The following is a 26,628-nucleotide window of genomic DNA, read 5'->3' as shown; positions in this document are numbered from 1 at the left end:
ACTTGTTTAAATCATAACAGTAATATTTTTTTATAAAAACAGTAATAATTTTTATAAAAACAGGGTGCGGGGGGGGTGCTCGGCGGCGGTGGAGCGGGGGAGGGTGCGGTGGGTCGTCGGGGGTTGCGGGGGGTGCTCTGTCCTTGTCGTTACCGGTGTAGGATTCCATCGTTACCCCGGAGTTCTGATAACCATCGCTCTTCATGTCCTTGTCCTCGGTGTAGAATGTGTAGCTGTTGAATGCGAGGCGGAGGTTGCGGCGCGCGCGGGCGAGGGCGAGGTTGGTGTCGGCCCTGCGGCGCTGCTCCGGCGAGAGTGGGGTGGGGTCGGAGGGGAGGATGGGGAGAGGGAGGCGGCGGGGGCGCGGATTGGGAGCGGACGGAGAGGAACTGGCGCGGGGGAGAGGGACGAAGGGGAACTGGCGAGGGAGAGGGAGGAATTAGCTATAGCATTCATTTGTGACGGTGGAGCAGGCCGGAGAGGGTGCAGGGGGTCGTCGGCGGCGGTGGAGCGGGCCGGGGAGGGTGCGGTGGGTCATCGGCGGCGGCGGAGCAGGGGAGCTAGGGTGCGGTGGGTCGTCGGCGGCGGGGGGAGGGTGCGGTGGGTCGGCGGCGGCGGCGGTGGAGCAGGGAAGGGTGCGGTGGGTCGTCGGCGGCGGTGGAGCGGGGGAGGGTGCGGGGGATCGGCGGCGGCGCCCGATGGAGCGGGGTAGAGGGTGCGGGGGGTGCTCGGCGGCGAGGGGGGCCGGATCTGGCGAGGTGGGATAGCGATCGAGATGGAGGGGGATCGCTAGTAATGGTGCACTGTTCCCTGGTGTGCCATTAGTAGTTTTGCAAAAAATAAAAAATAAAAAATATATAGTAGTGGCGCACTATGTGGCTAGTGCGCCATTACTAGTTAGAACTAGTAATGGCGCACTGTGTCCTGGTGCGCCATTAGTATGTTTGGAAAAATAAATAAAAAATTGTTACTAATGACGCACCGTTTGTCACACTAATGGCGCACCAGCACATGGTGCGCCATTGCTATATAGCAATGGCGCACCACATGTCTGGTGCGCCATTAGTGGCCATTCCATCTATAGCCCTTTTCCTAGTAGTGAAGGTTTTGTAGTTGATTCATACATGCTATGTACTTTTTCTTGCCATGGTTAGCTTCATAAACATGCCATCTTGCTGTAGGTATGCTTGTTTTGTCATGCATTGCTTTGTGGTGAGTGAATCAAGCTCACCAAGATGCCTTCATATTACTGTTTCTGTCATGCTCTGTTTTCTGCTAAGTCTGAAACCTGTTAACGAAACTTGCTATGTTTACATGGGTGCCATCATATCTTCTCATCCTTTTTGGCTCATGTTCAGTAAGGGACTTTTGTTATATGAATTTAGTAGATTTATGTCATGCCTTGTTTTGCAATGTTAAGTTCCTGTAGCATGTGTTTTTCTTGCTCTGAACATTGCTACCTGATGCTGTTTATGCCATGTCCAGTAATTTCACTAAGTCTGTGAACCTGATATCTTTTGCACTTTTGCCATGCTTGTTTGAGCCTGTTATGTTGTGATCTAGCCGTAGCTCAGTGTTCATCTTTTGTCAAGCATCTCCTGTAGATTACTGCCATATGCTTTGTTGCTATGTTGGGTTGCTGTAGCATAGTTACTTGATGTATTCTAAGTGCTATCATGCTGTTAATCGCAGAATCGTGTCATTCTTGTTTTGCTTGCCATTTGCAAACCGTGCATCCGTTTCCGGTGATCTTTATATCGATTTCGACCGAAATCATCTCACCTTTCCAGTGGCATACTTGGTTTGCCAAGTTACTGCCTTGTTCATTTTTTTTTCTTCCGGAGCACGCATATGCATCGCATACCACATCTCGCATATCATACATGTTTTGCATCATGTTGCTTGTGCATTTCCCGTGATGATTGTGGTTCCGTTGTTGTGTTCTTGTTTTGGGTAGAGCCGGGAGACGAGTTCGTGAACGAGGAACCTGTTGAGTACGCTTACGAGGATCAAGCTTTCGACAACTCTGAGAACCTTGCAGGCAAGATGACCATACCCTCGAAATCACTTCTATCTTTGCTTTGCTAGTTATTCGTTCTATTGCTATGCTGCGCTACCTACCACTTGCTATATCATGCCTCCCATATTGCCATGTCAAGCCTCTAACCATCCTTTCCTAGCAAACCGTTGTTTGGCTAAGTTACCGCTTTTGCTCAGCCTTCTTATAGCGTTGCTAGTTGCAGGTGAAGTTGAAGTTGGTTCCATGTTGGAACATGGATATTTTGGAATATCACAATATCTCTTATTTAATTAATGCATCTATATATTTGGTAAAGGGTGGAAGGCTCGGCCTTATGCCTAGTGTTTTGTTCCACTCTTGCCGCCCTAGTTTCCGTCATACCGGTGTTATGTTCCTTGAGTTTGCGTTCCTTACGCGGTTGGGTGATTTATGGGACCCCCTTGACAGTTCGCCTTGAATAAAACTCCTCCAGCAAGGCCAAACCTTGGTTTTACCATTTGCCACCTAAGCCTTTTCCCTTGGGTTTTCGTGAGCCCGAGGGTCATCTTTATTTAACCCACCCCCGGACCAGTGCTCCTTCGAGTGTTGGTCTGAACCGAGCAGCCTGCGGGGCCACCTCGGGGAAACTCGAGGTCCGGTTTTACTCGTAGCTTGACTTATCCGGTGTGCCCTGAGAACGAGATATGTGCAGCTCCTATCGGGATTTGTCGACGCATCGGGCGGCTTTGCTGGTCTTGTTTTACCATTGTCGAAATGTCTTGTAAACCGGGATTCCGAGACTGATCGGGTCTTCCCAGGAGAAGGTTTATCCTTCGTTGACCGTGAGAGCTTATAATGGGCTAAGTTGGGACACCCCTGCAGGGTATTATCTTTCGAAAGCCGTGCCCGCGGTTATGAGGCAGATGGGAATTTGTTAATGTCCGGTTGTAGAGAACTTGTCACTTGACTTAATTAAAATACATCAACCGTGTGTGTAGCCGTGATGGTCTCTTCTCGGCGGAGTCCGGGAAGTGAACACGGTTTGAGTTATGCATGAACGTAAGTAGTTTCAGGATCACTTCTTGATCATTTCTAGCTTCGCGACCGTTGCGTTGCTTCTCTTCTCGCTCTCTTTTGCGTATGTTAGCCACCATATATGCTTACTGCCTGCTGCAGCTCCACCTCATTACACCATCCTTTCCTATAAGCTTAAATAGTCTTGATCTCGCGGGTGTGAGATTGCTGAGTACTCGTGACTCACAGATTCTACCAAAACAGTTGCAGGTGCCGACGATACCAGTGCAGATGACGCAACCGAGCTCAAGTGGGAGTTCGACGAGGAACGTGATCGTTACTATGTTTCTTTTTCTGATAATCAGTAGTGGAGCCCAGTTGGGACGATCGGGGATCTAGCATTTGGGGTTATCTTATTTTCATTTGGATTTGACCGTAGTCGGTCTATGTGTGGATTTTGGATGATGTATGATTTAAATTTATGTATTGTGTGAAGTGCCGATTGTAAGCCAACTCTCGTTATCTCATTCTTGTTCATTACATGGGATTGTGTGAAGATGACCCTTCTTGCGACAAAACCACAATGCGGTTATGCCTCTAAGTCGTGCCTCGACACGTGGGAGATATAGCCGCATCGTGGGCGTTACAATATATGTAGATAATTTATAATTAAACTTTAGTGTATTAGTAAAGCTAAGACAAATTTTATGATGTCGCTTGACAATCATAAGGAACATGTAGCACTGCCACTACGGCTAGGGTTTCTTTTCTCACGTCTACTATAGTTGAGTCTAAATATGTACATGTGCCTTACTTTTGCAATGTCGTACTGGAGGAGTTACCGTCGTGTGTGATCTTTGGATCAGCCGTGCCTTGGACATCCACTATGATTAGAGATATGAGATGATGGAAATAAACAATACACTTCAATATCCACCAGATGTTCAATCTGAGTGGGTCATAGAAAGAACAAATCGTTCTTTTTCTTTTTGAGAAATACATGTAACTTTGTTCGTACTCATAACAATTATAGGTACACTAATTTTGACCTAAGATCCAAGAAAATACAAATTAACTTATATGACTAAGAATTACAATGAGATCTCTTGAAAACACATTCTTCGCGCTATCAATCTCTGCTTGAAGAAATACTCCAAAGGCTTTGATAAAGAGGCTGTAATTGGACCGGAGCAACGATGTTGTCACTCTTTCACCCACGCTAACATTACCAATAATGGTTTTTGGAAGCGCCTTGAGTTGGGAAGCCTTGATCGATGAACGTACTTGGCAGGGGATGATCCCCTAAAAGTGCAGGTTGTTGAATCACTATATCTTTACCATAACGTCGATGAAAGATTTCACATCCACAAAGAATTAGACAAACAAAAAATGCTTGACACAACAACATAAACTCATCAGATCTGAATACTCGGATCTGCGAGGACAGAAAACTCTCTCATCTCATGGCACCGTCAAAAACACGAGAGGTAATTTATTCTCACAAAACTATGATGATTACTAGACGTTAACGAATCGTTCTTAGGAACCAATCGATGCAGCGAACGAAAATGTCGGTACGGCCCAACTTACAACGTGACCCAACAACACTACAGTTGGGCCATAAGAAAAGCCCAGTTTTGTTGTGACTAATACAAAACATTCTTAAACTAGTTCTTAGTCCCGACTTTATAAATAGCTAAACAAAATAAAAGTAAATTTCAGTCGTCGCTGGCAAACAAAATAAAAACAATTGGCGCAAAAAATTGCTGGAGATAGTGGGTGTTTGCGAGCTACTCTGTTGCCTCCATTGACTCGCATCCGGGGCGGCACCGACGGGGCGCAATGCTGCAACCACTCACGCGTATTGTTGGAACCAGCGAGCGATGGTGTCACGACTGGGACTTGGTTGGCGAGAAGTCACGATGTTGTCACTGACAAGGAGCGGTGCCGCGACCAGCGACGATGGGGGCTTCCCGCAACTACAATTTGGGGGTGGGGTGAAAAGAAGCTGCTACGAGTGAAAGTTTTGATGAGAGAGAGGACGGAAAAGTGGCGACCACTTCTGGTTGTTGTAGGAGGCAACATGCTCGCGGACGGCGGGCGGAGCTGCATGGTGGCAAAGGAGGGGAGTTGGCGAGCGGACGAAATTTTAGGCCGGCCGACCTGCGTCTAGGGTCGTCCAAAATAAGAATATTCTTTTTTTAGAAACCAAAAACAAGAATATCCAGCACCAAGATGTCAGCCCATATATCTTCCTAGACCCAAACTCGTAGCCTAGTAAGCACACGTACTCGCAAGGGTGGCATATAATCAGGTCCGCTGGGGCAGGACGACGACGCCTGAAGGCTTGTTCGGTTGCAACAAAATTGAAGGGGATTGAAATGGTTTGGGGTGGATTAAATCTCATACAAGTCAAAATCTCACTCAATCCCTTCCAAACCTCTCCAATCCCTTTCAGGAGAGGTTTAACCGAACAAGGCCTGAGCGAGTTTGTGCCGACGGCGACGCCGGGTCTCTCCCAACAGCAGTCGACCTCTACTTCATCTTCCCCATCCAACCAAAGCTTTTCGGGTGATATGCCAGTGAAGTGTAAACCCTAACCCAGCGTCACGGTGGGAAGATCCCTTGCTGCAAGTCGTGCTCTGCTACCCAGCCGACGTGGTCTCCAGGCTATTTCTCTGTTACTAGTAAGCATGCACGTGCAACGCACGTCTCGACTAATACTATTTGTTTCAAGATTGATCACAATGTGAATCCTTCATTGAACAATTTGTTTCAAGATTGAAGCATGAAAGAAACAAAAAATAATCCGGATAAATTTAATAATATGTTTCCACCTAACCAATTTGAATACTCTCTTTTCTCAAGAAAACAATCTAAATACTATTTTGTATGGCATGAACCAAATTTAGAAGGCACACTTTCTAATTTTCCATTTATTTAGAAATAAACAAAAAGACATACTGGCATGGGCACAGCAAGGACGTCCACACAAGAGATAGTGGCGCCAAGAAGAGCCATCTCTGAAGCTACTTTCTATTGAAAATCCCACACACTACTCTGAATCTGTGGCATATTAGGAAGATCACGCTCGGTTCCAGCAGATACGGGATCTGATTGGAAGAAAAACTCCCAAGAGCGACCAAAATTTAGATAAAATTCCAAGAAGAAAACCAATTTTTTGTAGATCATGGGATTCAGTGGTGTTACTTGGGAGAAGGGGAGGGTGTCCAAGTGCAAGGTCTCCTGCTCCCGCAGAAATCTCCTGTCCTTCTCTGTTTAAGACAAATGACAGCCTCCCCTCTCAGAAGCAATTAGTTGAATTTTTGCGGGGCATCAAACAAACTGACCTGGAGGACATCCACTTTCAGATCGATGAGGGTGGAACCGAGCCCAGGAACAGCATACTAAGAAAACAATCATGGTCATGCAGCAACATAAGACGGTGGCAGTATTATCGATTTCAAGTTGCACTTGTACATGTGCCACATGATGTTTAAGGTATGAACTCCCTGCACTTTGGCAAACTAAATGACACACTGACCAACGATCGATGTTGGACGTCGCGCCGTTTTGGGCAACAGTATCACCTCATTTAACAAACAGTGACTGTCATGGCATGAGATGGCATAAACATTACACATGTAGTGGAGCTAGCTTAACAAAATAAAGCCAATTCTTTGTCTCTCGTATTCTTTAAGCTACACCTTTTCACGAAATTATAGTACTATCTAACAAACCATGTTGAATTCAAATACAAGTTTGGGACTGGGTCAATCATATTAACCATTAACATAGTACATATATTTCTTCCAAGACAAGATAAATGATTAACTACTTGGCTCCTCTGTTGTACCCACTTCATATTACAAAAAGAGATCTCTTACAAAAATAACACCAATAAACTATTTAACTTATGAGAGAAAACAAACAACACATGAAAACAACAAATCAACAGCCGATGAGAAAGTCTCCTAAAAACCACAATACGCTTTCAATTTTTCTTTTCTAAGGGGGGTTACAAAATCTGTAGGGATGCCGAGTCGCTTCTCCTCTTGTTTCTCTTCTGTACTCTTCTACTGCAGCACCATGCAGGATGCAAACTGATTGGTAACGGCTGGATTGCAGTGGAGAGGGTGCCGACAGTCTATTTCTCAAATCCAATGGGATAGAGTTTTATAGAAATACAACAATAAGATTCCATGCCATGGCAGGAAGCAGTCAATGTCGCAAAAATTTCTTGTCGTTATTTCCAGTTTTAGTGGCTGCGAAAAGCATAATATGACCATGACTAAAAGATCTTTCAATAGGAAAATGGAGTAATGAACCACACGGAGATATTAAGGAAAGGAACTATGCGATGATGATGTACCTCTTGAGACAGCACTGCAATATCTAAATGTTTGGTGGACATTCAGGTTATCTAAGACAATTTTCTCAGCAATGATATAAATGAATGGATTAGATACACTTGTTTCCTGAATCTACCTTGCCGACTAAATGAACCTACATTTCTGTAACCTTAAAGGAATATAGAGCAAAGCACAACCACTAACTTAACAGTTGCCCAAGAATAAGGAGGGATAAACCGGAATAGAGAATTGGGAATCAACCTAACTGGGAGATGGTAACAAAAGGGATAGATGGAAGTAGTGGAGACAGTGCTAGTCAACATACCATTTCCAAAAAAAAGTGCTAGTCAACACTTGATGCATAAAATAGAACATGGTAGAACAACATCTGTATCATGAATGTAATCCAAAATTTATATTTTATAAAGATATGCCCAACTCCTCAATAGTTGGTTAATCATTAGGATAAAATGCTAGAAGTCTTTATAAGATATTAAAAGCGGAATGAACCACATCTACCAGAAAAAAGGCTTTCATATCAACACCTTTGGAGAAAGCGCAACCTAATACTCCATGTATAAGTAATCAAACAATTATCATGCAAAAAGCTAAACAAACCCAACAAGGGGATAATATAGATCATCATGAGCGGCCGATGTAGAAGTGTGTATGGCGATGAGCGAATGAGAGGTTCCTAGTGGTGCAGGACATCGCGAGAGGACCTGAAGACAGAGCATGTGAAAACAACGACCGACACTATCCTAACCCACCACCAGTAGTACTCCTTAACTCCAGCACCACCAAGCTCCTCCCTGATTTTGGTAATGGAACCATGTATGTAAAGGATATACGATAATTAAAAGAAGACAAACTCGATAATTCAAGGCTAAAAAGGGATAGTCTGAAGTCAATAGTTTGTACTTAATTTGTAATACCTTCTAAACTGCATAATTTGAATGGAAACATTAGCTTTTGTTTTGGCATACCACTTCGTAACATCTTTCTTGGACCAGGACCCTTTTCCAAACAATCAGAAAAAAAAGATCAGAAATGGATATATACATTTTTATGAAAAAAAATAGATAATTATCTGTGCTGCCTTACCAGGCTGGAATCTCATCTCTCACTATCTTAGTACTTCCTCATTCATCTCCATTCTCCAGGGATGCCTCATGCATCTTCAATCCTAATACACAAACTTTAGGGCTATCAAATCCAAGAATTTACAGAACTAAGAGATGAGCTATTGCAGAAACTAACCAGGCCCGTTAGTCATTGCAAATTGTCAAGTGAAGAATCTCCAAACCAATATACGATAACCACAGGTCCACGACCTCCTAGAATTCCCTGAAGAAATGGACAGAATCAGGATGAACACTTGGACCGCTAGTACCTAAATTTTTTTAGATAAAAAAGGAACATCTATTATAAAAATACTTAACAAAATAAAATCACTGGGAGGAACCAGCACTGTCGGGGCCGCAAATCAATGGAAAAGATGAAGATAGAAAGGCCACCTAGCAGCGAACTACAACTACTGGCGGTGCTATTGCCATAGTAGGGGGAAGTACACAGAAGGACGGGGTAGATCATATATGTGTGTGTGAGTGTAGGTAGCAAGTCGTAGGCGATGAACTCCATGGTGGCGTTGCGTCAAAACAAAGAATGGGAAAAACAAAAAATAATCCTGAACCAATAACTTGCATTGAGATTAAGTAATACTACGTAAGAACTCGTAGTCTTATCTGAGAGGTTGCGCTTGTTGCCGGCCATATAATGCCTCACCCGCATAGCTGCGTTGGCACGCACATCAGCAATGTGTGCAGAGCAACTGCAAACTGAACCTTGGTAGCAAACCCAAAGTGATCTGCATATATAACTACAAGGAAGTCATCCCTTTGAATTATAAATATGGACCATCATGATATGCTGATATACATGAGTTTATTTGCTTCGCTCTAGCCCCTGTAGAAATCTGTTGACTACTTGTAATAAGAAATCTAATGGTTCCAATAAACTATTTTCTTTGTATCTTTTTTTACTACGCCTAGAAAATCCAACTTACGGTCATGGCCCGCATATCTTGGTCTGTAGGACATGGGTGTCCCTCCCGTTCAGGTGATTGGCCAACACCACGATTCGGAGCATAGATGTGTGAATGAATGATTCTCTGCACAAACATGACAAGAAAAAGAGTTATGCATTTGTCTGCAAAGGCAGTAAAATTAAGAAATGGTATCCAAATAGTATCACTATCCCCTTCAATTAGTTTCGACTCCTAAGAGATGAAAAGCCTGAAACATTAGCAAATTGTTGTGTCAAAGAGGAAGCTAATGTGACATTAATAGACTGAAATGAGTTAATTGCAGAATCAGATATACTCGACACTTTGACAGAGCACCTAAATTTCTCAAAGTCTAAGTAAGACTTCGAGGGGAAGGAGGGAACAACATTAGTAACACTGTTAAAACATGAAATTATGCAAGCAGTAGCCTGCAAAAAACAGTCCTTCAAATTTGAGTCACCCAACATGTATATAAAGAATATATTATTAGGAAATTCTATAACAAATGCATAATATGTGAGCACATGGTACTCTGATTCTGTGAGTTACCTTTTGAAATTTCAATGCTAGAAGGACTTGTCTGTTTATGCTACAAATGCATGCCGGGGGTCAGCTCTAGATAATGATATATGGGCCCATCCAACTGGTTTTGGAAGGTCCACAGTTTAAATTTCATGGAATCATGAGAAAATTATGGTTCAGACTCAAAGTGCAGGCCGAACAACAAGAGCGGACTGAACGGTAAAAGTCATGGTGCAAGAAAATAGCAGCACAAATCAAGTTTCAGATTAGTTAGTTCAGCAGAGTTGTACGCCATTTCTGCCAAGGCAAACTAAGCCAAACTGCTCATGGGAAATATTTCTGAAAGCTACAGCCACAGAGAAGTGCTCTTAGTCTCGCCATCTGAGTGCAGTTTAGAAGTCAGAATTCAGATGTACATGCCTGCTCTTACTTGAAAACCGCTGCTATGCTGTTGCAGTTAGCAACAACTTCTTCTAAGTGGCCTGACACCCTCACCATCGAGCACAGCACATAACTTAAATTCAGAGACATGTGTGCTCTCGCTGGGCATCTTGCATCAGACAATCAACACGTAAAATTCACGAGCCTCTGAACACTCTTGAAGGGAGTTACCTTGAGATTGTGGAACCCGTCGCCCGCCCCAATGGAGATCTTGCTCGGTGTGTAGCTCTTGTCCAACTTGAAATCCACGTAGATCACAACAAGCTGAATGCCCCCAGCAACAAACCCTGGGCCCTAAGTAATAGTATATTTTGACATACATCACATCAGCACACGCACACACGCATAAACCTATATATACTCGTTTCTTTTATGACAAAAATAATGGGTGTACTGCACACTGCGTCGTGCCTATGTAATTCTGTACCTCCAATCCGCCAATGCGCTACACTGTCATCGGAATGTCTCTGTTGTTCAAAGAGATTGACAGATCAAATCCCCCGCTGCAAACTGACCCACTTCTTCTGCTATTTGTCAACCTCTGCAGCGACAATAACGACCATGTCCCTCCTGAGAGCATCAATGGAGCATGAGAGTTGGCAATGGAAGATATGCATAGAAAATTGATCAATGGAAGATATGCATAAAGGAAACATGCCAGGATAACCTAATGCAAATGATTCAACGTTTTGGCGAATCAAGAGTTTTCTGATATATGTGAGATTGAGAAAAGAGACAACAGAAAGAAGAGATTGAGAGGGAGAGAGATGTCAGGGAAGAGACCTCTATGGAGGAGACAAGAGGACGTCGCCGGCAGCAGGGAGGACACTGCTGCTCCGCGCGCCTCGCATGCGTGTCCTCGTTCGCTGGCGGCCGATTGCCCCGCGTCCACCCACGTACCCGGTAGCGGCGACCTGGCAGAGGCCGGAGCAATCTCCTGCCGGGCAGGCATGGCGATGCGAGTGAGTTGAGGGGTGCGGCGGCGAGGCAAGGGGCGAGCAGCGGCCAGTGCAGATCTCGAACTGGCAGAGGAATCCGCGGGCACACGCATGGCTGGTTCGCCGGCGGTAACCCCGCGTGCGTTCACGTCCACGTCCCCGACGGCGGCGTGCAGGCACCGGAGAGGCAAGGGGCCGCGAGCAGCGGCACGAGGCAAGGTGCGAGCAGCGGAGACGGAGGCCAAGTGGAGCGGGCGGTGGTGGGCGATTGGACCGGCGGGGGACTGGAGGAGCGGGCCGAGGTCGTGGCAGTTTTTGTTTTACAGGATGAGCGGGCGGAGGTTGCGGTGCGGGCGTGCCGAGCAGTTTTTCTGTAGGAAGGGGCGGTGGACGTGACGGCGTGCGACCTGCCCTGCCATCCCCCCACACACACGTAGGCACTTTACGTCAAATCTCGGCCGGTCAGTCGTGGCAGATTCATTCTCCCTTTTTTCCAGTCATGGGGAATCGGTGCCCTCTTAGCCCGGCCCACCCGCAGCCCGTGCGGTCCGCTCTTTACGCGACGTGACGACGCGCATCGCGTTTTGCGGCTAGGTTTGTTATTTTTCGTCCTCGCCTTATCCCTTGGCCGCTCCCTCTCCCTCTCTCTCTTCCCCTGGTTTCTGGATCTCGCCATGGAACCCCCCTCCTCGACGGATCTCGCCGGCGGACGACCGACCGCCCTGGCGCAGGTGGTGTCTCGCCCTGCCAGTCTGCCATGCGCCGGGCGCCGGCACCTGTTCCTTCCACCGGCGGACTGTGAACGCGCCGTGCCAACATGCATGGCGGAGCACGTACCCTACTGGTGAAGAGGGAGACGCTGCTCGCCGAGCGGCGTGCCTCGGCACACCAGACACGAGTCTCGCCCGTTGCCGGCCCTGACCGGCGGCTTACACCTCCAGCTCTCCCGTACCTACGGTCAACCGAAGCCGAGACCAAGGCGCGTTGATCTCAATCTTCCTGTTCGTTTTCAATCCGAAGGTATATATGTTTTTTCCAAGTCTGCTTTGAGATTTTAGGGCTGTTGGCTAACCATATACGTAGAAATTTCGGTCACAGCGCCCTGATCTGTTGTTAATCTCACGAGCCTTTGTTCAACTGTCGACACATAGTCCTGATCCGTTGCAGTCTTTCTTCCTCTCTCCTTTCAGGTGCAGGTTTCTTCATGGATTGCCAGTTCGCCGCGTTTGATTTTGCGTGTCAGACGAGAGAAAGAATAGAAAATAGGAAAATAAAACTCGGTTCTACTACTGAACCGTAAGTTCAGTTTATTTTGTTCGAAAAGAAAGTGTTTGGTCTATTTTACTCCCTCCGTCCCATAATATAAGAACGTTTTTGACACAACACTAGTGTCAAAAACGTTTTTATATTATGGTGCGGAGGGAGTACTTGTCAAGGATCGTCATATGTCTTTCGTTACTTGATTTCCTTCACTACTTCCTTTCGTTACTTATATTATGGTTTTCTAAGTTACTCGTTTTTTTTGTAAGTTCAATCTTTCAATTCCTTTTTGATTAAACTGTATCCTTTTTTTTTATGTTATGGCTGATGTTTAGCAGGATTAAGAATTCGTTCACGCCCCACGAATCCTTGTTCGAATGTAGACATAAAGGTCATTGCGAGGTCTGTCCATTGGATTACCAGTTCCTCGTTCGATCGTTTTGATCCCATGATGTTCGAGGTTGTTTCATTTGTGAAAAATCACTGGCGAGACCCTAAGAACCATTTTGATTTTAAGTTCAGTTTATTTTGTCCATTCCAAAAATAAGTATTCGGTTTATTTTACTTGTAAGGAATCGAGTTTATTTTTACTTGTCAAGGTCCGTTATTGAAATTTCATGGCTGATTTGTTGTTACAATCTTTCTTCTTCTTTTTCAATTAAATAAACCATATCATTTATTTTCTTTTTTAAAATGTTTTTAGATGTTATGTCTACTGCTTAACAGGATTAAGAATTAGTTCATGCCTCATGAATCCTTTTTCGAGAGTGGACATAAAGGTCACTGCAAGGTCTGTCCATTGGATTACCAGTTCATCGCTCAATCGTTTAGATCCCAATGATGTTCGAGGCTGTTTCTTTATAAAAAATGTTGGAGAGACCCTTAGAAGAATATTGATTGGAAGTTTAGTTTATTTTGTCCCTTCTAAAAGAAAAGGCATTCCGTTTATTTTACTCGTCAGGAATTGAGTTTATTTTTACTTGTCAATGTCCGTTATTGAAATTTCATGGCTGTTTAAATTACAATCGTTCTGCTTCTTTTTTTATTATTAAACTGTAATAATTTATTTTCTTTTTTTAATGTTTTTTGGATGTTATGTCTGCTGCTTAACAGGATCAAAGTTCATGTGGACGTAAAAGGTCAGTAGGAGGTATGTCCATTGGATTACCAAGTTCCTCGTTTGATCGTTTAGATCCCTTGATGTTTGAGATTGATCATCTTAAAACGATTCTCTGGAAGCCTGTTGAGTGTGCACTACTTTTTGTTTGTTTACCATTTGTATTTTGAAGAACCGTCTTCATAAGTTTCTATTTTCATTTCTCAATATTCTGCACTCTTATTCCCTAGACCCTATGTTTACACAAATCTTCCTTTGCAGATTTGATTCAGTAGAAGTGTCGTCAGATGGTTCTTCCGACAAGTCCAGACTGGAGTAGTCAGTATCAGGACTACTAGTATTTTGGTAATGGAGCTATCTATCTTCTTTCTTTGCAGTCTTGTGTTGTTTTCCCTCTCTCGGGATCCAAAAAGGCATCCATGAAGATGCTTGCTTGTACACTAGCTAGGAGTAGTCATGCATTGTAGGCGTGCAATGCTCTGTCTGTCTCAACCTGCCAAAGGTTCTCTTCTGATGGATGAACTCATCAACACGACAGCACTTTATAATCGGTAAAATTCTCAAATCTGCCAATATACAGTATTATTTTTTTCTGACGAAAACACCATATTGATTTGTTGGGAACTCTGTTGTTGTCCTCTCTTATTTAACAAATCTTTTGGTTATGGTTAGGTGGATTTGTGTGTGGTTTGACCAGTCTCGTTCCCTCCCGCCCGTATATCATTGGTACAATCTACAATCTCGTTCATTCACTCTTATTGTTTTCTGAACTTAAACATTTTTGCGTTTCATTTCAACTTGCTTTTGTTTTTCACTTGTCATGATGCTTTTAGGCAACTAGAGAGCCACGTTTGCCACTTCAGAACCAATGATTTGCTTGCAAAACCCTCTTATATTTTTGGAGCAGAGGAAGTAATTATTTATTCAGGTTTAGCTTATGAATTAGCTAGTTGCACGCATATGCATGCTCGCTTTCTGGCTTGGGGTAGGTTGGCTGTTTTAGGGAATGGTAGCATGTTCGTTCGTGACTGTAGTTACGTGATTGGCAAGGGCAAAGGAGTAGTTTACTTAAAAGAAAGTCAAAGGGAGAAACGAAATTTTCAAGTAGACGCGGCAAAGTACATGATATTAGACAGGTCAGCCCACTAAAAATTTCTAGACTTATCTAATCCTGCTCCAGGATCTCAAAAAAGGAAGATCTCAATCTTTTAGAACCTCGTATATATTTTGTGGTGAGCAGCAGACCCAACTGGGCAAGCTGAGCCTAGACCCAATGCAGGATATCAAACACAACTATAAGCAAGACCCAGATACAGTATAGGAAGCTTAAGCTTCATCAGGAAATAGACCACAACACTAAAGATAACAAACAACAAAGAATTAAAAGGCATATTTGGGTAACATCTTTGAAGAACCAAAATTGTATAATGCATAGGTAACAAAAATCACGGAGCTATCAATGTTGCATGGTTCAGAACGTTTCATGTCTGAGTGTAGCCATATGCAAAGGAAAACAAAACGGCGGTACGGCATTGTATTGTGTTTATTACAACAAATCAGTGCCTGTTAGTCGACAAGCACAATGATTTTGGTAATAATTGACTTTGGAGCACTTGGTTGATGCCGACCATATTATTCCTTGCTTCAGAGTCTGCAAATGGAAAACAGATTCTATGAGAAGTTTTACAAGCTTTCCCCAGTTACCAGTAATACTTGAAAAACTGAAAGCTGCTGCTAGTCTAATTTCATGCAAAACAGTTTTCAACACTAATCTTTTATGCCTTTTGTTTAATATAAATTAGGCTATCCTAACAATACCCTGAGCATCTGCATGTTGTGCAAAACAAAGATATAAAAGTCATGTTATGAATTAGAATTACTATAAATCAGTTAGTGAAGTCATCCTCAGATATCCAGTTTAATGTAATATCAACTCTGATTGAAAAATATTGTCCAGTATAATCTCTCTAGATAGTTGCATCTATTATCATTATACTTGCTGGCTATGTCCAAAACAGTACTCATATTTAGAAACTGCTTCAATATGTACTTGAAAATACGTTGTATATGATCCTGATACTTGGGAGAGAAGTCCTGAGCTCCGTCGCCGTGTACGTAGGGTCAAGTTTCTCTCTCTCCGTCTGTACTGACCCCACTGTCAGTGGGTGGGAGAAACTCCATCTGTGCGGGGCCCAATTGTCAGCGAGCGCGATAGATTAAAATGCTGAGTGCCGTGGGAGTTTGAACCGCGACTGGACGAGTTCGCTGGTGTGACGCATCACGCATGCACGTGCTAACCATCTGAACCGATGCTACTTCTTGGAAGATATTGAGGGTTCTACTTATCAAAGAATTGCCTCGTGGGCCTTCGTGCATTTCTGTGTATTACTTCAGGGTTGAAAGCTTAAACACACAGTACTGAATAATTCATTGACCAGAAGGTGCAATATATACATTATACACCAATTGGTGAGAAACCATATGTAGATCTTTTCTAGAATATGTAGAATTTATAGAAATAAGGAATATAAATTCTAAAACGAGTACATCATTATGTAGTGCTACAGTAAAGAGCAAATGCTTAATGATGTGCTCCACCCGATCCATATTAATTCTCTCAAACTAATATTGTTCGGAGGAAGTACTTGAATTCACCATTAGAGGAGAGAAATGCACATGGTTCATATTTGAAATATATTCAATCAACTAAAAGGAAGTCGAGTTATACTTGACGCAATAATCAAACAAGAGGTTAATTTATTACTCTGAACATTTAGAATAGCAAACTAGCACGAGAAAATCTACCAAAAATTAGTCCAGCCACACAATGAAAATAAATATGAACGTGAAGAAATAGTCGAAAGTGTGCCTTCACTGAAACAATGAAATATATCTTACCTAGAACACATTTAGAAAAAGTTTTTTTCATATGTGACCATTATTCTGAGTTTCTGACATCTAAGTAAAGACTTTTCATGTATGAGATAAAATGTGGTTTCTGACATCTAAGTAAAGACTTTACATGCATGAGATAAAATGTGACAAGCTAAAGTAATTAGTCCAACAAAATGAAAGAACATACACTAATATGCAAGAAATTTCGTTGTCTGTTTATCCCAATCTAAAAGTAATGTGCATCTGTTTAGTACCACCTACAAACATTAGCTAGGTTGGCTAACACACTCGTCCTGTAACCTGAGGTCGCAAGTTAGAAACTGTGCCAACCATTTTTAAATTCTTCTACCCGCCATTTCTTTCGGCAACCCATGACAGGTAGGTCCCACTCAGACGGAGATAAGAGTGATGAGCGTGCTATACAAAATACGTACGCGGTGATGGGACTCAGGACTGTTCTTCCAAGTATCAGGATCGTACTAAAGCACTTTCTAAGTACGAGGACTTTTTTAGACCTAGGCATCAAGTATTCAGTGATCAAGATAACATGAGTTAGTCTGGATCCTAAATCTTACTTAAATTAAATCTAACATGCATCATAAATAAATTCCCAACTGGAGACTTTAGGGAGTATCATACACAAAATGGAGACTAATTCTGTACATATGTATAGGGCAGTTTACTATTAATTTAGACTCAACGAAACATTCGTTAATTTCCTAATTGATGATGGTAGCATTTGATAGCATTAATCTGATTTAAGATTTTCCATGCAAGTGAATCATCTACCAGGATTTCAATTATACCTTGGTTTACTCTTTCATTCGCGGATATCCGACCTTGCACCAGCCACTCGATAGGCCTGTTCTGGTCTTCTTTGATTTCTTTAATGTTTCAGTATCCTTAGCCTGCTGGATCTTTACTACACGGAAATGAGCTTCATCTGCCATTCTGTCCAATTACCCAATAGTTTAGTGTCATCTCTGTTGTTACACATGCAGCTACATCAAGATAAATGTGACGATTCTGAAATTGACACTTACATGTGTTCATCAATGTGCTTTGGATACTTGCTAATCCTTATGTCCTACTATACATTCTTTGTATGGACATTGGATGGTCATTTCGGTGTCTTCTAGATGCGCCTCCTCGTTGTTTCTGCAGAAAAGAAGATTTTGTAATCTCAGTCAGGAACCAGGGAAAATTCAGGTTTATTGTCAAACCATGAGTTCACATGAAGGCAACAACGCCTCCAAACTAACTGGAGAGAACATTATTTTTACAGATAATCTTGCGGCGTCACAGATCTACAAGGAAAGCTTTTGGTTCTAACTGAAATAGGGGATTAGTTCAGACAAACAAAGCTGCTCTCAGAAGAATAAAGGCCAGCGCTTGAACTGTTCTGCACATGCTATTTCACAAGAATATGACAACGCTTGCAGTAAAGAGTCCTTCGTTACCTACATGCTACTATTTCACAAGCATATGGCAGCGCTGTTGCTGCACATGCTACTTCACAAGCTGGATGCTTCTGTGCAATTACTGAGACTAAGGTTCCGAGACAACTGAACCTGGCGACGACTCTAACCATCCACACACAACGCCAGGATTTCAAATCTACGCGGCACTAACCAATGAGCCCTGGCGTCCTGGCGACATGGAGGCATCTGGTTGCTCCAAAAAAGGAAACTGTAAAGATTCCGATAAGCTTCGGTTTCTTACCGATGAGTTTTCGAGTGAGTGGCATAACGACGGAAGGCAATCCAAGCCTTGCATTTCTTACAGTACACCGGTGGCCTGCGGACTTTGCAGATGCTATCCCAAAATTTTGCAAACCCGTCGGGGATATTGGACCACTTGGCCAGCGCAGACCCGATCTCCCCGGCGGCCATAAAGGCTGCCATTGCGGGGGCCATCTGCGCCGGTTCTTCTTTGGATTGTCGGGAGAGAAGGGACGGTAGGTTCGTAGGCGGCGTGCAGGACGAGTGGAGGAGGATACTCGCGTGCCCCTTAGGTTAAAACTCACCCTCTGCGTTGGTTGTATGGGCCAGGCCTTATCTGTTTTGGACGTGATGGTTCGACTTTCATGGTTTGTTTGGGCGCGAGAGCTGTCTTTCGCATTAAGTGATAGGGCAGCAGCTGATTTTTCTTGTCTCCTGTAGCAACTGGGCAAGCCCAATTTACTTTAATTAATATTTTTAATACATTCAAATTTTTTCATCATTTTTTAATACATAGTCAACATTTTTGTCTATACACATTTAACATTTCCCAAATGCTTGATTAACATTTTTCAAATATTTGTTCAACATCTTTTCAAATGCGTGATTAAGATTTTTATATACATGATTAAAAAGATCGTAATTTTTTAATCGGAATATCTACCTAGCACAGCGCAGCGGATCATTTTGACAAAACTGCCGAATGACTTGGCTGCCCTTTGATCCCGATCGCTTGATCCACACGGAGTTCGAGGCCCTCCTCCATCCCCGCTCGATTCGTGTGGGAAACCCAGTTGCGCCCTTTCTTCGTCCTCTCTCTCGACTTCCTCCCCAATCCCAAACCAGCAGCCACTGCCTACGCCGGCGACCTCGCCGCCTTGCGTCGTCCTCCGTCGTTGCCCCTAGCATCTCCCCTCCCCCACCCTATCACCCTATATGAGGCCCCAAGTCGAGCAGCCAAGTCAGCTGACGGCTAGATCCACCACGGTCGCCGTGATATGTGTTAAAAATAATTCTGTAATTAGGGGAAAATCTCCCCTTGCCCAAACCGTCGTTGCGGTTTGTCCCGCAACCGACGTCTCCCTTCGATCTCCTGGAACCGACGCCTCCTCGAGGGATCGTCGTGTCTCTTCGGGACATATAAAAGGGGGCCTATAACCATCGATCAATCGATTCGATCATTCTGATTCAAAACACGTTATCATGCACGTAGAACAACTAGCGAGAGCGAAAGGCAACAGAGAAAGGAGAAGAGAGGAAGTACTCGCCGCCGGTGAGATGACAGGCCTTGTCTCCTTCTTCCTTCGTCTGATCCGCGAGGACGGTCGCCGCTACCGCCTCCTGGAGTTGGTGGCCACCGCCGTTTCCGTCGCCGGATGCAAGCCATCCGTCGATTCGGCCGCGGCGCCGCTGGACGTGGCGCTCCTGGCCGCCACCGCGTCGCTGGACGAGGTGCTCCTGGCCGCCACCGCGCCGCTGGACGCGCCCCCCGCGGTGCTCCCCTCGCCCCTGGACGCAACCACGATGGTGCTCCCTGCGCCCGTGGCCAGGCGCCCATGGGGTTCGACCCCTGGCTAGTGGCCGGCCCGAGCGCCTCCATGGTGCACAGGGCTGCAGCCGCGCCTGCACCGCCTCCTGGATCTCCGCCTCCACCACCTCCTCCGCCGGCCGCGTGGCTCGCGCCGTCGACGCCAACGCCCGCAGCCGAGGCCGCCGGCCCGCCCGGATACTGCCCTGTGCCGATGCGCGCCGTCGTGAACGAGGAGGAGGCGCTCGCCTTTGTCTCCGCGCCGACCGGTGCCTCCGGAGTGGTCCGCCTTGGAGCCGGCATGGAGGGCGCTGACGCCACCGCCACGCCTCAGCAGGAGACGGCTGCGGGCTCGAGCAGCCGAGCCGCACGGCGCTTCGGGCGTCTCTTCGGGCGCGCCGTCGCCGCCATCGACCGTCGCCCCAGCCGCCGCCCCGGTTCGTGGGCTCCGGCGAGCCTCGGACTCGCCAGCGCCGCACCAGGAACTGCTCGCCCAGATCACGTCGTCGTCGACTCTTCTTCGGACGAGGAGGGGTCGTCGGTGCTACGCCGGTGACCACCGGAATCGCAAGGGCCTGCGGCGGCCACTCCTCCCGCCGGCGCCGCCGCGTGATAGTGGGGATCGAGCAAAGGTGGTGGTGCGAGGTTCGGATACTCCGACCCTTATCCGATCCGCCCGCTCCCCCCCTGTCTTGTGCGGTGCGGCGGCGAGTGGGCCGGCCAAAGGCCGGGCAGGCCCAGGCCCAGGCGCCTGAGGCGGCTGTTTCCTCTCCTGTGCGGTGCTGTGGCGGGTGGGCCGGCCAGAAGTGTGGAATTTTTTTTCTCTCTCTGTTTTCTTAACATTAGTACTAATTATTGTATTTGTGCAATTTTAGTCTATGTTTAGTACGGTTTAGTACTTAGATTGACTACTACTTACATTTTAGTCCTGTTCTAGATTTATTCTATGTTAGGACTTGTGTAATTATTAGTAGGTGTGTTTATATTATGTAATGGATTGATAATATAAATAAAGTACCGGATTTCATCTGGGAAGAATGACATGTCCCATGTGTTTACCACATCTCATTTTTATCGAACATGTCTTTGCGATTGAGATCTTCTCTCGCATATCAAACTTGCAAATTTTTGAATGTTTCTCCCTCATCTTATTTGGAATCACAAGGTAATGAGTTGTGATCTACTGCTTATTTGCAGACTATCCTCTCTTACTGTGAGGTCTACGCTTTGTCATTCTCGACAAACGATTACCTCCAACGTGTATTCCTTATATCTGAATTGTAGCATACACAAGGTAATGGCGATGTAGCCTATTACTGTGAGATCTAAGTGATCTTCAAAGTGTTATGTTCACACAATTGAGGTTGAGAATTTTTTCAAGTTTACACTTGAGTATCAAATTTTTGCATTCTTATTACACAACCATGATGGTTTTTAATTTACCACTCGTAAATTAATTATCTCTGGTTCTCCCATGTAGGCGAAGATGACTGCCAAAGAGTTTGAGGAGCTTGCCCTCAATGGCCACAATTACCCTACATGGGCTATGGACATCAAGATCAGTCTTGCGTCCCGTGGGATAGCGCGTGCAATACAACCCCCGGAGACTCCTCTCCCGGCTGGGGCCACGCCGCTGACAGAACAGCAGAACTATGCTGCCTTATTCATCATTAGGCACCATATTCATCCAGATCTCAAGTCTGAGTATTTACAGGAGGAATCTCCTAGTACTCTATTTCTGGCCCTCAAAACGAGGTATGAACAGCAGAAGGCAGTAGTCCTGCCAGAAGCACTCCATGATTGGACTCATCTCCGTCTTCAGGATTTCAAGTCCATCGGTGAGTACAATCATGCTGTTCATAAGATATGTTCCAAACTGCGCTTTTGTGAGAAGGAACCTACTGAGGGGGAGAAGATAGAGAAAACTTTGTCTACTATGCTCCCTTCAGATAGGATCCTCCAACAACAATACCGTGCTCGTAACTACACTGTCTATTCCGAGCTTATTCACATGTTACTTCAGGCTGAAAAGCATGATGAGCTACTTGCTAAGAATGGCTCTCAGCGCCCAGTTGGGGCACAACCTTTACCTGAAGTCCATCTGAATGTTGCAAATAGACAAAAGTTTAATGGTACCCCTCGGGGTAAACAATCCAATTTCGAGCATAAGCGAAAGCGCAATGGGAACAGGAGATCTAGATACCCAGGCAAGGGAAAAGGCACTTCAAAGCCCAGGCTTGATAAATCTAAGCTTTGCAACAAGTGTGGATGCTCCACGCATTCTACTGAAAAGTGCACAATGCCCAAGCATCTGGTTATGCTGTACCAGCAATCTCAGGGACGCAAAGCACCTCAAGGGAAAAGGTTTGAAGCCAACTTCAACCTTCATCCGGATAGCGCAAAAGGAGCTGGTAGTTCGCACGATGTTCCTCCTGGACCGAGCAACGCCGTGGTTCCTTATCTGCCTGAGGCTACTGCTGAAATGGAGAACACGTTGATTGAGTACACCGCAAACAACGTGTTTGGCGACTTCGACTAGTCCCTCAATCTCCTAGTGATCTACTTAATTATGTCCATTTGTGATGATTGTAATAAGAACATAAGTTTGCTGTTGTCTTTATATTGTATTGTATCAGCACATTTGATATAATAAAGATTGTATTCTATATATTACTATGAGGTTTTCTTATTGAAAATTCTTTGTTTTATATAGTTTTCTACGGGGACAATCCGATGGAAGAGGAATTATGCCTTGTGGACAGTGGTGCCACAAACTCCATACTGAGGGAGATGAAATATTTCCAAACTCTGAAAAAGACGAATGGAGATATTCTAACTATCGCTGGACGCGATACTGTGATTGTTGGTACTGGACGTGCCATATTCACCCTCCCAAGTGGTACATATGTGACAATTGAGGATGCTTTACTATATCCCGATTCTGCACGTACCCTGATCAGTTATCGAGATATCCGTAAAAATGGTTTTCATATTGAAACCCATGAAGACAACAAAGAGGAGTATCTACTCTTTACTAAAGATGACGGATATGGCAAAAAGGTACATGAGAAAATTCCTTCTCTATCGTCTGGTTTGTACTATACGTACATCAAACCCGTGGAACATGTTGCATACAAAGTAATTTTTCAGAATGTTAACGCATTCCAAACCTGGCATGATCGCCTAGGCCATCCTGGAATAGGGATGATGAGAAAAATTACTAGCAATTCCATTGGTCATAATTTGCTTGAGTCAAAATTTCCTCAATCTTCTGATTTTGTGTGCACATCTTGTGCCACGGGAAAGCTAATTTTGAGGCCCTCACACCTCAAAATACAAGCTGAACCACTTCAGTTCCTTGAACGTATTCAAGGAGACATTTGTGGTCCCATTCAGCCATTATCTGGACCTTTCCGGTATTTCATGGTTCTGATTGACGCATCTACACGATGGTCACATGTGTGTCTTCTATCCACACGAAACCATGCATTTGCCAAGATAATGAGGCAAGTCATTAAGTTGCAAGCCCATTATCCTGAAAGTCGAATTAAATCAATTCGAATGGACAATGCTGCAGAATTCTCCTCACGTGCTTTCAATGATTATTGCATGGCTTTGGGGATTGAAGTTCAGCACTCTGTTCCATATGTCCATACACAAAATGGTTTGGCTGAAGCGTTGATTAAGAGGATCAAACTCATTGCAAGACCTTTGTTGACGAATTGCAACTTGCCAACCTCTTGTTGGGGTCACGCTGTTTTACACGCTGCTGACTTGATACAATTGAGGCCAACTGCATATCACAGTTCTTCCCCTCTGGAATTGGTACGTGGAAATCCTCCAAGCATTTCCCATCTGCGTAAGTTCGGATGTGCTGCATACATCCCGATCTCACCACCACAGCGGACATCTATGGGCCCACACAGGAAGTTGGGGATCTATGTGGGGTACAAATCGCCGTCGATTATTAAGTACCTGGAACCCCTGACTGGGGATCTGTTCACAGCCCGTCACGCTGATTGCATATTTAATGAGGAACATTTTCCGGCATTAGGGGGAGATTTCAAGTACCAGAAAGAATGCCCGGAAATTGATTGGAATGCTCATTCCATTTCATCCTCTGATCCACGTACCCATGAGACCGAACTTCAAGTTCGGAAGATCATTAATTTGCAACATCTTGCAAATAATCTGCCAGATTCATTTACTAATTTGAAAGGTGTTACAAAATCCTTAAACCCGGCCAGAAACGCGCCAGAAAGAGTGTAGGTACCAATAAAAACCACTCAACTCCCTATTCCTAAAATGAGGGGGAGTAGTACGACCTCTGACCCGGAGCATGCTTCTAGCAAGCAACACAGGAAATCGAGGAGAAAAACCTCGGAGTCAGTAAATGCAGGTCAACTCAACGTTGACAAACACCTGATGGGTAGTATACACCCAGTGGAAGGGCAACCTCCACAACCCAGTTCCAGTGTGCACAAACTAACTGGGACATCGGAACACCCAGACTCGATCGTATTGGGAAATCACGAAGAGTCACTAGGGGTGCAAGAAATTTCCATCAACTATGTTGATTCTGGAGAATCATTTGACCGTAAGACTACGACTGTCGACATATATTTTGCTGAAAAGATTGCAGATACCCTTCTCACTGATCATGATCCAAGGTCTATCGTTGAGTGCCAAAAGCGCTCCGACTGGCCTAAATGGAAGGATGCAATCCAAGCAGAAATTGCCTCGCTTAACAAAAGAAAGGTATTCACTGAAGCAATACCTACACCTCCCAGTGTTTTCCCTGTGGGATTCAAATGGGTTTTTCTCCGGAAACGGAATGAGAACAATGAGGTGGTGAGATATAAAGCAAGGCTCGTAGCACAAGGTTTCACGCAGAAACCCGGCATTGATTTCACTGAAACATATTCTCCAGTAATGAGTGCAACCACTTTCCGATATCTTATATCCTTGGCAGTGCAAAATCGTCTATCTATGCAGTTGATGGACGTCGTGACCGCATACCTTTACGGGTCACTAGATTCGGACATATATATGAAGGTTCCTGATGGAATCTCTGTCCCGAATAAAAATGCAAAACGCAACATGTATTGTGTAAAGCTGAATAAGTCATTATATGGCTTAAGGCAGTCGGGACGGATGTGGTACAACCGACTCAGTGAGTTCCTTCTTCAGAAAGGTTACTCCAATAGTGCTGATTGCCCATGTGTTTTCATCAAGAAGTCCTCTACAGGATTTTGCATCATTTCTGTGTATGTTGATGATCTCAACATCATCGGCAGCACACCAGACATTGATGAAGCACGCAATCACCTAAAGATGGAATTTGAGATGAAGGATTTGGGTAAAACCAAATTTTGCTTAGGTATTCAACTTGAGCATCTTCCCTCAGGAATCATGGTACACCAATCTGCCTATATCCAGAAAATATTGGAGAAATTCAATATGGACAAATCCTATCCATCTAAAACTCCCATGGTGGTTCGATCTCTAGACGTAGAGAAAGATCCGTTCAGACCAAGGGATGATGGAGAAGAGGTGTTGGGACCTGAAGTTCCATACCTTAGTGCTGTTGGAGCGCTTATGTATCTTGCAAATTGCACAAGACCTGATATTGCATTTGCAGTGAATCTACTTGCTAGACATAGCGCAGCTCCCACCAAACGTCATTGGTCTGGAGTGAAGAATATCTTTCGATATCTCCAAGGCACAAAGGATCTTGGCCTATTTTTCCAGTCCCAGAAAAATCAGGACTCTGATATGATTGGATATGCAGATGCCGGTTATTTGTCTGATCCCCATAATGCCAGATCTCAGACCGGCTTCGTGTTCCTACATGGTGGCACTGCTATATCATGGAAGTCTTCGAAACAGACTCTGGTGGCAACATCTACCAATCATTCTGAAATAATTTCATTATTTGAAGCAACATGCGAATGTGTATGGCTTCGCAGAATGATAAACCACATACAACAGTCATGTGGAATGGGTTCGATAAAATCACCTACCATTATCTATGAAGATAATGCGGCCTGTGTTGCGCAGATGCAAACAGGATACATCAAGAGTAATATCACCAAGCATATTTCTCCTAAATGGTTTTCCCCCATAATCTTCAGAAAAGCGGGGAAATAAGCATTCTGCAAGTCAAATCATGCGACAACCTTGCTGATTTATTTACCAAGTCTCTACCAAATTCTACATTCCAGAAATGTGTTCATGGAATTGGTATGCGAAGACTTAGGGACTTGCAGGTGTCAGGGGGAGTCTCTTCTTGAGATATCCTCATTTTAATGACATCACATTATGCTATTTTTCTTTGTGAGTATATGTTTCAGGATCTCATCAAAGATTTTATGAAGAACTTTTGAAGGAGAATCTTTTGAGATGATAGAGCTTCCCGGACAATCGTGAAGATGATTTACATGGTCAAGCGTAGATTAGGGGGAGTGTTCAAAATAATTCTGTAATTAGGGGAAAATCTCCCCTTGCCCAAACCGTCGTTGCGGTTTGTCCCGCAACCGACGTCTCCCTTCGATCTCCTGGAACCGACGCCTCCTCGAGGGATTGTCGTGTCTCTTCGGGACATATAAAAGGGGGCCTGTAACCATCGATCAATCGATTCGATCATTCTGATTCAAAACAATATGTCCGGATCCGCGCCTCATGACGCAACACAGGTGCTCGAGGATGGCCGCGGCCACATGCGCCGAGAAGGGTTCGAGACGACGAAGGTGATCGAGGGCTCGCGAGCGGCCGTG

At 44.6% G+C, this 26,628-nt stretch overlaps 1 protein-coding gene and 1 long non-coding RNA gene across 9 annotated transcripts; one reads left to right on the top strand and one right to left on the bottom strand.

Annotated features, from left to right (window-relative positions):
- Positions 1-6,836: 6,836 nt before the first annotated feature.
- LOC123145436 (uncharacterized) lies at positions 6,837-11,689 on the bottom strand. Of its 2 annotated transcripts, none has more exons than XR_006472287.1 (8): positions 11,177-11,689; positions 10,821-10,963; positions 10,565-10,687; positions 9,431-9,535; positions 8,626-9,244; positions 8,470-8,551; positions 8,301-8,382; positions 6,837-8,177 (listed from the first exon to the last, which is right to left on the bottom strand). It is a non-coding gene; the product is annotated as an uncharacterized lncRNA (long non-coding RNA). The 2 variants fall into 2 exon arrangements; XR_006472286.1 differs by having other exon boundaries at positions 8,626-9,232; positions 11,177-11,688.
- A 136-nt stretch (positions 11,690-11,825) lies between these two features.
- LOC123145435 (uncharacterized) lies at positions 11,826-22,527 on the top strand. 7 transcript variants are annotated; one of them, XM_044564845.1, is made up of 6 exons: positions 11,826-12,351; positions 12,522-13,741; positions 13,970-14,053; positions 14,153-14,259; positions 14,381-14,434; positions 21,333-22,527. In XM_044564845.1, exon 6 carries the CDS (start codon positions 21,339-21,341, stop codon positions 22,389-22,391), a length of 1,053 nt encoding a protein of 350 aa, XP_044420780.1. In that variant the 5' UTR covers positions 11,826-12,351; positions 12,522-13,741; positions 13,970-14,053; positions 14,153-14,259; positions 14,381-14,434; positions 21,333-21,338; the 3' UTR covers positions 22,392-22,527. The 7 variants fall into 7 exon arrangements, 2 of the variants coding, with proteins under 2 accessions (XP_044420780.1, XP_044420779.1); XR_006472284.1 differs by lacking the exon at positions 21,333-22,527 and adding exons at positions 17,743-17,812; positions 17,889-18,826 and having other exon boundaries at positions 11,836-12,351; positions 13,970-14,259; XM_044564844.1 differs by having other exon boundaries at positions 11,828-12,351; positions 13,970-14,259.
- Positions 22,528-26,628: the final 4,101 nt, after the last annotated feature.

Source organism: Triticum aestivum, chromosome 6D (assembly GCF_018294505.1).
Source record: "Triticum aestivum cultivar Chinese Spring chromosome 6D, IWGSC CS RefSeq v2.1, whole genome shotgun sequence".
Lineage (NCBI taxonomy): Eukaryota > Viridiplantae > Streptophyta > Magnoliopsida > Poales > Poaceae > Triticum > Triticum aestivum.
Note: the sequence above shows the minus strand (reverse complement) of the source record. Positions and strands in the feature narration are given on the sequence as shown.